Source organism: Camelina sativa, chromosome 5 (genome assembly GCF_000633955.1).
Source record: "Camelina sativa cultivar DH55 chromosome 5, Cs, whole genome shotgun sequence".
Lineage (NCBI taxonomy): Eukaryota > Viridiplantae > Streptophyta > Magnoliopsida > Brassicales > Brassicaceae > Camelina > Camelina sativa.
Window position 1 is genome coordinate 3,731,083 of NC_025689.1, and position 12,619 is coordinate 3,743,701.

A 12,619-nucleotide genomic window follows, 5' to 3' on the forward strand; every position below is an offset into this window, starting at 1 on the left:
CATCTTTTACGCCTTTTAATATTTCTTCTTCTTTCTTTTTTTTTTTTTTTAATTATTAAGAAGTTCTCAAATTTTAAAGATGGAAAACTTTGAATTTATTAAATTTGTAAAAAAGAGTTTAAATTGTATTTAATTTTATTTATCAAACTACAAAAAATAAATTTATTCAAATTTACTATGAAATTTTTTTTTTATCAAAATGTACTTGTTTTACGTCGTAATTTTTTAGTAGTTAAGTTATATGATGTTTTTAAATATCTTTTTTTTTAACAAGTTTTAAAATAGGTAAGTTATTCTTATGACTGTACGAGTATGAGATCATTAATTGAGATGCAAACAACAAGTCATGATTTGACCCTAAGCGAAATGGATGAGGCAAAGATTTTAGTTGAAGTTGAGCTTGATGAGTGCTTGACATCACAAACCATTTCCAAATTGTATGTATATGTCTATTTTTATGAAACAGAAAGTATTACAGAACTGTCTTTGAGAAAATAGAGTATAATGGATAGGTGATGCAGGTACTATGGTAAGATTTTATAGTTCATTGGTTACGATATTGGTTCGAAACCTATATAACTATAATCTAGTTCCAAAAAAATGTTATATGTCGTGAGCCGTCGTCACGATATAAATTGAGGACAAGTCCTAACAAGAAAAATAGAGGTTTTTGGTGTAGACCGAATCCTCATATTCGGATAAATAAATTAGGCTGACACGAAAACCCAACACAATGGCTCAAAAGAGTTTCTCTGCAGAAAAAAAAACAAAACATGCAAAACCTACTATGTTTTACACAATTAAGTTTTAAAATAGCCAAGTATATTATTCATAAAAAATAAAGACTGTATGAGTATGAGATGCAAACACAAGTCACGATTTGACCCTAATCAAAATGGATGAGCTAGGCAAGTAATTTTAATTTATCAGTGCTTCCAAATTTTGTATAAGCAATATGACTTCATGAAATTGAAAGAGTGTTACAAATTAAACTGTCTTTAAGAAGATAGAGTCTAACTCATAGGTGTTTAACTACTTTTTAGTCTAACTCATATATATATTGCATGGTTAGTGACCACTCGCAGATAGATATGAGATATGTAACTGCACAATCTCATCACCACTCGCTTAGACATTAGAATGTACGTTCGGAATGTGCATAGGCTCCAGTAAGGTGTTGTATGGGTCAAAATTCTAGGTTTTTCTTTTTTCTTTTAAGAAAATATTACAACAAAATTTCATAACTTTTTTGTGTGACCACATCCATTTCTCTAACTTCCTTCCATTTTGTAGCTATCTTAATTACTAGTTTCAATAATACGTAAGATTTTGAATTTTGTTTAACGGCATTTAATGTTTTAATGCATTTTTATATAGTTTTTTTGTCTTTTTGACTATATGGGACGTTATGTTTTGGATGGTAGTCAAACGTTATAATTATGAATTATGACCAAAATAAATATTATATATAAATAAAAGTTTGAATATAATATTAAAAAATACCTAAATTTTTGTTTTAAGTGTTTTTCAAATTAAATAATTTCACATCAGTTTTGTTTTCTACTTTTTATGGTTTTCTTATTTCCAAGTGGCATTAAAAAGAATTCAACATTTTTTTTTACTCAAACAACATTTAATACTCATTATTTATCATATATATATTTTTACGTTTTTTTGAACAAAGAATAACGATGTGAAACACATGCATTTAAAAATAATATAGAAATATAGATGGAGACATGTGAAATCTTGTGAGTTAGTGAAACAACAACAAAAAAAAGTCTGAGGTGTATTTAAGTATGTGTAGACTGATAAACAACGATTTGAATCACAAAAAAAAAAAACCATTCTACTTAAATGTGTAGACTCGACCAATCTGTAGTGTAGAGAGTCTGATTCGTACTTTGCCAAGCCTTTAATCTCTTGTATTAGGTCCATGACTATCAAACAGCTCGACAGTAACAACAGTATACGGAGCATAGACGTCTCATCTAAATTCCTCATTCCACATAGGGGCACAGCTGCCATATTTGACTACACAATATGGATTTCTTGTTTGCTAACAGCCAACCATTAAACCCGTAGCCCTTAGAATTCTCAATTCCAGCACACCAACCCAGGGCTTCCATAGTTTTGTATCTGTAGGTCTGAAGTCACTCGTTTAATTTGAAGATTCATACTGAACATTATACCATCCTTCCAAACAAATATTCATTTGAATGCAGCTGACCACTCGGTGGTCATGTGTTTTTAGTTTATGGCAAATGGCATTCACGGTTTTGTTGTCATTGGACCTTCTCTGAATATCTTTTAGTAGGTTAGAGGTAGTACTCATTTTGCACCCATAACTATATTATGTTGGCAATATTTACATACTTCTTCAACCATATTTAGCCGAAGTCATAACTTAGCTACCAAAATAATTTTCCAAAATTTTATTTAGATTATCCATATGGTTTGAACGTCATATAATCCTAACATGATTTCAAACTAGTGTTCTTATAAATCTAAAAAATTATCTATATGTGTATTAGAGCAATTCCATACTCGTAGAATTCGCGTAGGCAATGCTATTTCCAGACAGAGGTTACTAGGTTGATATTTTCAAATCTAATGATTAGTAATTATGTTAGAATATGATCCAATTATTGATTTCTCTTCTTTTTGGTAAACATCCCATGTTGAATTTTTAGCGTTTATTGTATTTAATAATCAACAAAATCAAAATTTTAATAAGTTTTGAAAAAGCAGTGATGGATCAGTAGCATAAATAATAATTTTAGAAAAGTCGAAAAATACCAAACCTTACAAACAAATATTGTTCTAGGTACACAAACTTTAGAAACAAATATTGTTCTAACACCACTAAAAAAAATAATAAGGCTTTTAACGTCAGTTTATATGGTTAACGTCGTTTATAAACTGACCCTAACAATATGGCGTCGGTTTAGTAACTGTCGTATTCATAGGTAACGCAAATTTTTTTTTGCCTCATGTAGAAAAATAGACGTCAAAATTAACGTCTAAATTTTAGCGTCGCTGTTCATTTTGGTTTACACGTTGCTTGCAAAAACCGACGCAGTATGTCCATTTACCATTTGTACAATTATTTTGTATTTTTGCTAAATAAATAAAAGTACAGAAAGACAATGGACTTAAAATGAAATAACATAACCAATTATTATTTAATAAGAGCTAGAAAATACAACATCAGTGTAGGAATATTTACTATTAATCTGGCCAGTATGATAACTAGAGATTTACAGAAGTAGAAATTGCTTTGTCCTCACCCTGATCTCATAAACACCATGTCACCATCGGTGCTGATATCCTTACGAACAGGGGATTGTCTATAGACGTCCTCACTATGTAGAGTGTATCTTACCTTCCTCTTATTCACGTCCTTTTTACTCCAGCACTTGGATCGTCGGATGGAAAAACAATGCTCGGATTCTCCATTCCTCTGATCACACCAATCAATTATTCTTTTCCATCTCTATATTTACTCCAGCACTTTAACACTTAAGTTATATGATTTTTCTAAATATCTTTTTAAGCAAGCTTTAAAATAGGTAAGTTATTCTTATGACTGTACGAGTATGAGATCATTAATTGAGATGCAAACTATTAGGGATACAATATCCCACATTAGAAGTTGAGTAGGATCTTAAATTGTATATATAAGATATGGGCTTCTCCACTTATTGCCAATTGGTTTTGAGTTGGAAGCCCACTATCTAACATGGTATCAGAGCCCGGTCCGCACATACTCAACCCAATCCATAATCGGCCCGACCCAATAGTTGATCCGCCGATTCATGCCCGAACATACCGAGATTGATGCTTAAAGAAACCATCATCTCGAGGGGGCGTATTAGGGATACAATATCCCACATTAGAAGTTGACTAGGATCTTAAGTTGTATATATTGATAGACGAGGATATTCACTAAGATATTTACTTACCATACTTGTCAATATATTGCTTGGACGACATTCTGTAATCGTGTATATATTGCATTGTGAGTCAATAGAGAGAGGCATCGAAGTCTTTGAGATAACATGGTATCAGAGCCATATTTCTAAACCTAAAATCGCCGCCTCTCTCTCTAAAATTCTCTCTTCTTTTTCTTCTCGTTCGTGCACCATCTCTCTGGTTCTTCTTCTTCTTCTTCTTTCTTTTTCTTTCTCTCTCTCACCTACGTAGACTTCACCATGGCTCAACCTCTCGATAAGGTTTTTACGGTGACTCATATCAAGTCTCACATACCTCTTGTCCTCGACATGAACAAGATGAACTACGATGCGTGGCGTGAATTATTTGAAACTCATTGCTACAGCTTTGGAGTCTATGGTCATCTCGATGGCACCTCCACTCCGGCCAACGATGCGGACATCACATGGAAGGAACGTGACGGTATCGTCAAGATGTGGATATACGGCACAATTTCCTCTTCTCTTCTCGACACAATCCTGAAGACTCGCAGCAGTGCTCGTGACATATGGATCTCGATCGAGAATCTGTTCCGCGACAACAAGGAGGCACGGGCAATCCAGCTCGACAACGACCTTCGCTCTCTCACCATTGGCGATATGTCGGTCCATGACTATTGCCAGAAGCTGAAAACGTTATCCGATCTGCTCGCCAACGTCGACTCCCCTGTCACTGATCGTGTCGTCGTGATGCACATGCTTAATGGACTGTCAGAAAAATTTGACAACATCGTCAACATCATCAAGCATCGCCAACCGTTCCCGTCATTCTCCACTGCTAGATCGATGCTCATAGAGGAAGAACGCCGCCTTGCTAAACAAGTCAAAACTGGGTCGTCCTCTTCGGTAAACTCATCTTCTCCCAATGTCTTGTATGTTTCAGCCCCTAGCCATCAAAACTCCGGGTCTCGTGACTACACCCACCGTGACGGCAACAACTACGGTTACAAAGACAACAACAACACCGGGTACCGCGGCAACACCACCGGAAGTAGAGGTCGAGGACGAGGTCGTGGAGGTTACGGTAGAGGTCGTGGACGTCAGCAATGGCCACAACAAAACTGGCCACTAAACCCACGCAATTGGCAAACGCAACAACCCTGGTTCACGACACCGACGCCGTACCCGCACTGGCCACAGCAAACCTGGATGCACCAACAACCGATGGCCCATCTCACCACCACAAGTCCAGCGGCTGGCTTACTCGGACACTCACCGCAAGCACCAGCTCCTCAGCAACCGCCGATTCCTACCAACCTTGCTGCTGCCTTTGGGACTATGACGATGCATGATCCCACATACGCAAGTTGGTACATGGACACTGCAGCCACATCGCATTTAACCGCACAACCAGGTACCCTACATTCCCTTTTTAATTCGAGCTCATCCCCATCGGTTATTGTCGGCAATGGATCTTCTATTCCCACTAAAGCCATCGGTAGTTCATTTTTGCCTTCTAAAACTAGACCTCTTTATCTAAATAATGTGCTTGTTTGTCCCTCGATCATCAAAAATCTCATCTCTGTCTGCCAATTCACCACCGATAATTCTGTCACTGTGGAATTTGATCCGTTTGGTTTTTGTGTTAAGGATTTCCCGTCTTGGATCCCTCTACTCCGCTGTAACATCACTGATCCTCTTTATTCGGTCCACTCACCACCAGCGGCCGCAACTCCATCATCACCACAAGCTATGATCACGTCGGTTCCTAATTCATCATTATGGCACCGTCGTTTAGGACATTTGGGAAACACAGCTCTTCAATTTCTTCGTTCTTCTCGTTTAATAAATTTTTCTAAGATTGATATGTCTCTTTGTCATGCATGTCAATTGGGGAAACACATTCGATTACCTTTTGATTCAGTTATTTCATCTGTTTCTCAACCTTTTGAAATAATTCACTCTGATGTTTGGACCTCACCGGTTCCTAGCATCAGCGGGAATAAATATTATGTTATTTATCTTGATCATTTCACTCATTTTCTTTGGGTTTTTCCTCTTCGAAATAAATCTGATGTGTTTTCAACTTTCTTAACGTTTACGGCTTACGTTTCTAACCAATTTGGTTGCAGCATAAAATCTCTACAATGTGATAATGGTGGTGAATACCAAAACAGACAATTCCTCGACCATCTATCTTCTCATGGAATCCCTCCTCGCTTTTCTTGCCCATACACTTCCCAACAAAACGGCAAAGCTGAACGTACTCTCCGTACACTAAACAATTCCGTTCGGTCATTGCTCTTCCAAGCGAGTATGCCTCCAACATATTGGGTGGAAGCACTCCTGCTAGCCACTCATATTTTCAACATCCTTCCCTCATCTGCCATCAACAATGAAATTTCGTTCACCAAACTTTTCCACAAACCACCTACATACGACCACCTCCGTGTCTTCGGGTGCCTATGTTATCCTAATCTGCTTCTGCTTTCTTCCCACAAGCTTGATGCTCGTTCTACGGCCTGCGTATTTCTTGGCTACCCATCTTACCACAAGGGATATCGCTGCCTAGAGCTCTCCTCTCGCAAGGTAATTATTTCCCGTCATGTTACCTTCGATGAAACTATCTTCCCTTTCTCCGAACAGATTCCCGAAGCCACTTCTCACCAACAAGAGCCCCCCATTCCACAATCAATCTCTCCGCTCCTCCGCCAAACAGCTCCCTTACCACAACAAGCTCCCTTACCACCGAATCCATATATAAGATATGGGCTTCTCCACTCATTGCCAATTGGTTTTGAGTTGGAAGCCCACTATCTAACACAAACAACAAGTCATGATTTGACCCTTAGCAAAATGGATGAGGCAAAGATTATAGTTGAAGTTGAGCTTGATGAGTGCTTGACAAACCATTTCCAAATTGTATGTATATGTCTGTTTTTATGAAACAGAAAGTATTACAGAACTGTATTTGAGAAAATAGAGTATATATAATGGATAGGTGATGCAGGTACTATGGTAAGATTTATAGTTCATTGGTTACGATATTGGTTAGTGACCTCTCGCTTAGACGTATGAGATATACTACACAATTATTCTTACTATTGACTAGCATAAATGTGAGGAAAACTAATCTAGCATCTTATCAAACTTTCAAATATATGTTGACCATTTCGAAAATATAGAATGAAGTTTCATTTTGATGTTCGAACGTAGGTTACATAACATGTTTTTTTCCAATAGGGAAATCAGTCTCGCTAAAGAACATTAGGTATATCCGTTCGAACATCAAAATATACGTTCAGGCTATGCATAAGCTCCAGTAAGAAAGTGTCGTATGGGTCAAAGAGAACTTTAGGTTTTCTTTTCTTTTCTTAAAAAACAAAATTGCATACCAATTACATAACTTTTTCATATGACCACATCCATTTCTCTAACTGCCTTCCATTTTGTAGCTATCTTACTAGTCTCAGTACATAAAGATTTTGAAACTTTTTTTACCAGCATTTAATATTTAAATACATTTTCATATAATCTTGACTATGGTTATGTTTTTGGATGATAGTCAAACGTTATAATTAAGAATTTGACCAAAATATATATTATATAGAAATAAACATTTGAATATGATATTAAACAACAGATTTTTTTTTTTTACTTTTAAGTGTTTTCCCATATCAGATAATTTCACATTAGTTTGGTTTCCTTATATTTATTGTTTTTTAATTCCAAATGGTAAGAATAATTCAACATTTTTTATTTATTCAAACAATATTTAATACTCATTATTTATCGTCTATTTTCACGTTTTTGAACAAAGAATAACGATATGGAACACATGCATTTACCAAAATAGATATAGATGGAAAGTGAGTTAGTGAGACAACAACAAAAAATCGGAGGTGTATTTAAGTTGATTCATCAATCACTGAAAACTCATTCTACTCAAATTTATTATCTAAAAAGATTAGAAAATAATAATGGATGGGAAAAAGTTAATAATCTTGAGTGAAGAAGCAAAGTTAAACGTGAAAGTCATTGGAACAATCGGAATCACCGATGGTCATCCATATCAATACAGGGTTGTAGCTTGGACAAATGCAAAGGACAAATACCTAACAAAGATTGTACCGACCGAGGGAGATCCTGAGTTCAATGAAGTGCTACAAATTTCTCTGGATAAGAATTTTCCAGCGAAAGCTTTATTTGTAGATGTCTTCAGAATGAATTCAGATGGTCTCTACTTCGTCGGGAGGGGAAAGACATTGTTGCCAACGGATATAGGGAAAGATTTTTACAGGGAAGTTGAGCTCTCTGGTTTTGTGGAAGCCGGGTTTCTTCAATTGTCACTAAATCTCAATGTTTTTGAGGTACTTGGTTATGCTATATGATGATTTATCACCTATGGTTGTGTTCTGAATTTAATCTTATTATGAATAATTAATGAATCATTGTAACAGCTTATCTTATATCGTGCATGTTTGCATATGTACTAATGAGATATATCTGTATAATGGAATTCAATGAAGTTGCTTGATTTATACTGTCTTCGGATCTTGATCTAATGATTGAACGTCTATTAACGCCCTCTCTTCTCTTCTTCATGACTTATATCATCATCGATCGATGGTTCTTTTACTACTGATGGTATGAATCATGGAGTTCAGACAATGTGCTTAAATACATCATTACAATAATTGTACGTTCAGTGTGTAAATTAATATCTTTTTGTATCTACGGAGGATTTAATGCTTTGGTGATTCGTGAAATAAGAGAGAGTTTATTCAAAAACCTAAAAAATCCAATTTCACAATCAAGAAAGTATTATTCAAGAGATTCGAACAAATCTTTACCTTTTTTCGGTTGAACTGAAGCCAATAATCATCATTCATCACCAAGTACATGACACAAAATCGTGTTAGTAAAGTAATTTTCTAAATAAAAATAGGGATTAATCCATTCTAAACACACAAGATGTATCAATTTAAAACTCTAGAGTTTATTCAACATATGACGAAAAATATATCATTTAAATATTAGCTGGAACCTATTTTACAAACCTAACTATAAACTTGTAACATATTATTATAAGCTGAAACCTAACTATAATCTAGTTCCAAAAAAATGTTATATGTTGTGAGCCGTCGTCACAATATAAATTGAGAACAAGTCCTAGCTAACAAGAAAAACAGGGCTTTTTGGTGTAGACCATATCCTCATATTCGGATAAATAAATTAGGCTAACACGAAAACCCAACACAATGGCTCAAAAGAGTCTTCGATCTCTGCAGAAAGAAAAAAAAACATGCAAAACCTACTATGTTTTACACAATTAAGTTTTAAAATATCCAAGTATATTATTATTCATAAAATTAAAGACTGTATGAGTATGAGATGCAAACACAAGTCACGATCAGTGGCGGATCCAGAAAATAATTTTATCCGGGACAATAATATTAAATTATTTTTTTATTATTTTTTAAATAAAATTATATCAGTTAAAACATTTGATTAGTTTTGTTAAGTTAAGATAAGTAATAATATTTTATTTTATTTATAGAATATGGGCTTGTTAATATATGGAATATAAACAAAATTAAGTTTTTGTATTGTATTTGTATGATATTTTAGTATTATACACAACAGAAAACGTGTATCTAAGAAGAAAATAGGGTAATGGAGGCAACAAAAAATATTTTAGCAGGAGCATACTTAAAAATTCATGTAAAATAACATTAACCTTAAAAATTTTACCCGTGGCAAGTGCCCCGGTTCACCGTAACGTACGTCCGCCCTTGGTCACGATGCTAGGCAAGTAATTTTAATTTATCAGTGCTTGACAAACCTTTTTCAAATTTTGTATAAGCAATATGACTTCATGAAATTGAAAGAGTGTTCCCAAACTCGCTCCGATTACACTAACCCTGAGGTATCAAAGTTTTGGAGAGAAATAAAGCATAGACGGGATGTCTGTGAGAGCATCGGTGCCCTTGTCTCTTACAGCCTCTGAGTTCCACTGGTCATTACCCTGATGACCACAATAAATTTCCAGCATAAGCTATTTTTTTTACACATTCACCATGTTTTTTTTTTGCAGTTTATACCATCTAGGTGCAACTGTGCAATTGGAAGGAACGCGATAACTCTGTTCCACTCAGGATTCGATATTTCCGCGCAACAATCAGTGGTTTTCTTCACATTTGCAATCTTAATCTCCACAAGAGCATTACGACGGCGACATGTCCCCAGACCCAAACCCTTGGCCTTCACTACGTGGACGTATAACAATTTCTCATCCGCAGCATCAACCTTGTTTGTATCCCCAATAAACTTTTCTCCATTAATAATCTGGGATTTTGTTAAAAATGCCACTTTTTGAAGAAATCTTTTGGATATACTATTTTTGAATAATTTGTGTGGATTTTACCATTTTTGAGAAAAAAAAACGTATTTTCAGTTTTTTTAATACAATATCTACTTAATACCAAATACTAAACCCTAAAAATAAATAAAACCGATTATACCCAAACATAACAAATAAAACACATTTCAAGTCAATTTTTTGTAACTTAGAAAGTGGTAAAATCTATAATTTATTCAAAAAGTGGTAAAATCAACTAAGACCACTCCCAAAAATGGCTTTCTCATAATTGATTCTCAATAATCTAGTAGTTTAGAGATAGTACTCAAGTTGCACACATAGCCATATTATGTTGGCAATATTTACATATTTCTTCAACAATATATAGCCGAAGTCAAAACTTAGCAACTAAATTAATTTTGTCAAAAGGTTATTCAGATTATCCATATGGCTTGAACGTCATATAATCCTAATAGGATTTCAAACTAGTGTTTCTATAAATCTTAAAAAATATCTATATGTGTATTTGTCAATTTTAGAGCAATTTCATACTCATAAAATTTGCGTAGGCAATGCTATTTCTAAACAACGGTTACTAGATTGATATTTTCAAATTTATCAGTTAGTAATTATGTCAGTATAAAATTTTGGATCTAATTATTGATTTTTCTTCTTTTTTGGTAAATATACCATGTTGAGTTTTATAAGTTTATTCTATTTAATAATCAACAAAATCAAAATTTTAATAACTTTTGAAAAGACAGTGGTGGATCACTAGCATAAATAATAATTTTAGAAAAGTCGAAAAACACCAAACCTTTAAACATTTTTTCCTAGAATTAATATATCAAGTGATAATTTACATAATATAGTATACTGAATCAGAAGACAATTCTTTAGTTGGACACACTGAAATATTTCTACTTTAGAAACAAATACTGTTCTAACACCACCCAAAAAAAAGACCACCAAGGCTTTTAACGTCAGTTTATATATGGGTTAACTAACAATATAGCGTCGGTTTAGTAAACTACCCATGCCGTATTCATGGCCTCATGGGTGACATAAATTTTCTTTGCGTCATTTTGAAAACAGACGTTAAAATTAACGTCTAAATGCTAGCGTCGCTTTTCGTTTTGGTTTACAAGTTGCTTGCAAAGCCGACTTATTTTGACATAAAAGTAAGTACAGAACAACAATGGACTTAAAATGAAATAACATAACCAATTATATATTATTTAATAAGAGCTAGAAAATACAACATCAGTGTAGAAATATTTACAATTAATCTGGCCAGTATGATAACTACAGATTTACAGAAGTAGAAATTGCTTTGTCCTCACCCTGATCTCATAAACACCATGTCACCATCAGTGCTGATATCCTTACGAACAGGGGATTGTCTACTCCCGATTTTTGTCATAGACGTCCTCACTATGTAGATTGGATCTTACCTTCCTCTTATTCACGTCCTTTACTCCAGCACTTGGATCGTCGGATGGAAAAACAATGCTCGAATTCTCCATTCCCCTGATCACACCAATCAATTCTACAAGCTTAACTGCAGAAAACAAGATTTCTGTTTTTCACTTCACAGTGTATGCAAGAGATTTGATGAAGACACAAAAAAAAAAAAGTGAAACTTTGCAGATAGCTGAATTCAATCTATTGCCACAAAGATCCGATATTTCTATTCAAATGCATCCACAAAAATTACAGTTTCGAACTAAACCAAATATATGAGAAGCCAGCCTTATTTGTAAATGAAAGAAGTTTCTGAACAAGAGGGTATAACAAGACCAACCTTGGTAATCAATGGCGCCTTACCCCCATGAATTTTGATTACTAGAGAGGGTGATTAGCTTTTGTTCATTGGTTTGCAATGAAGTCAACATCTGCACATATAGATTTGAATTATTATGAGATTTGCCAAAGGTATCTTACTAGCATGGTCAATACTTAAAAGAACATAATAGGATTAAATTAAAGCACCCAATGGTCTACTATATCCATCCTGAGAACGAGAGCTATAGAAGCTAGGGATGCATGACTAAACTATAGTTAAGCATGTGAAAGTACATACCAGTGTCAAAGTAAAATCGAGGTAATCAAGTTACTCTTTGTTATCAGTTCAAATTGCAGTCCTTGTATTGCTTGACACAAATGTTGCTATCCAAGACTTCCCTTAATCTTCATACATCAAAGCACAAAGAAAATATATCAGTAAATAACAACCGAATGGAATAAAGAGAGAGAGATAAATGATACTCCATCCGTTTCAAAATATATGATGTTTTAAGCAAAGCATACAGATTAAGAAGTCTTT

General features: G+C 34.5%; 1 protein-coding gene across 1 annotated transcript; it reads left to right on the top strand.

The window, feature by feature from the left end:
- On the top strand, positions 7,913–8,323 carry LOC104788837. The gene has a single exon (XM_010514617.1). The coding sequence runs from the start codon at positions 7,913–7,915 to the stop codon at positions 8,321–8,323; it is 411 nt and encodes a 136-aa protein (XP_010512919.1).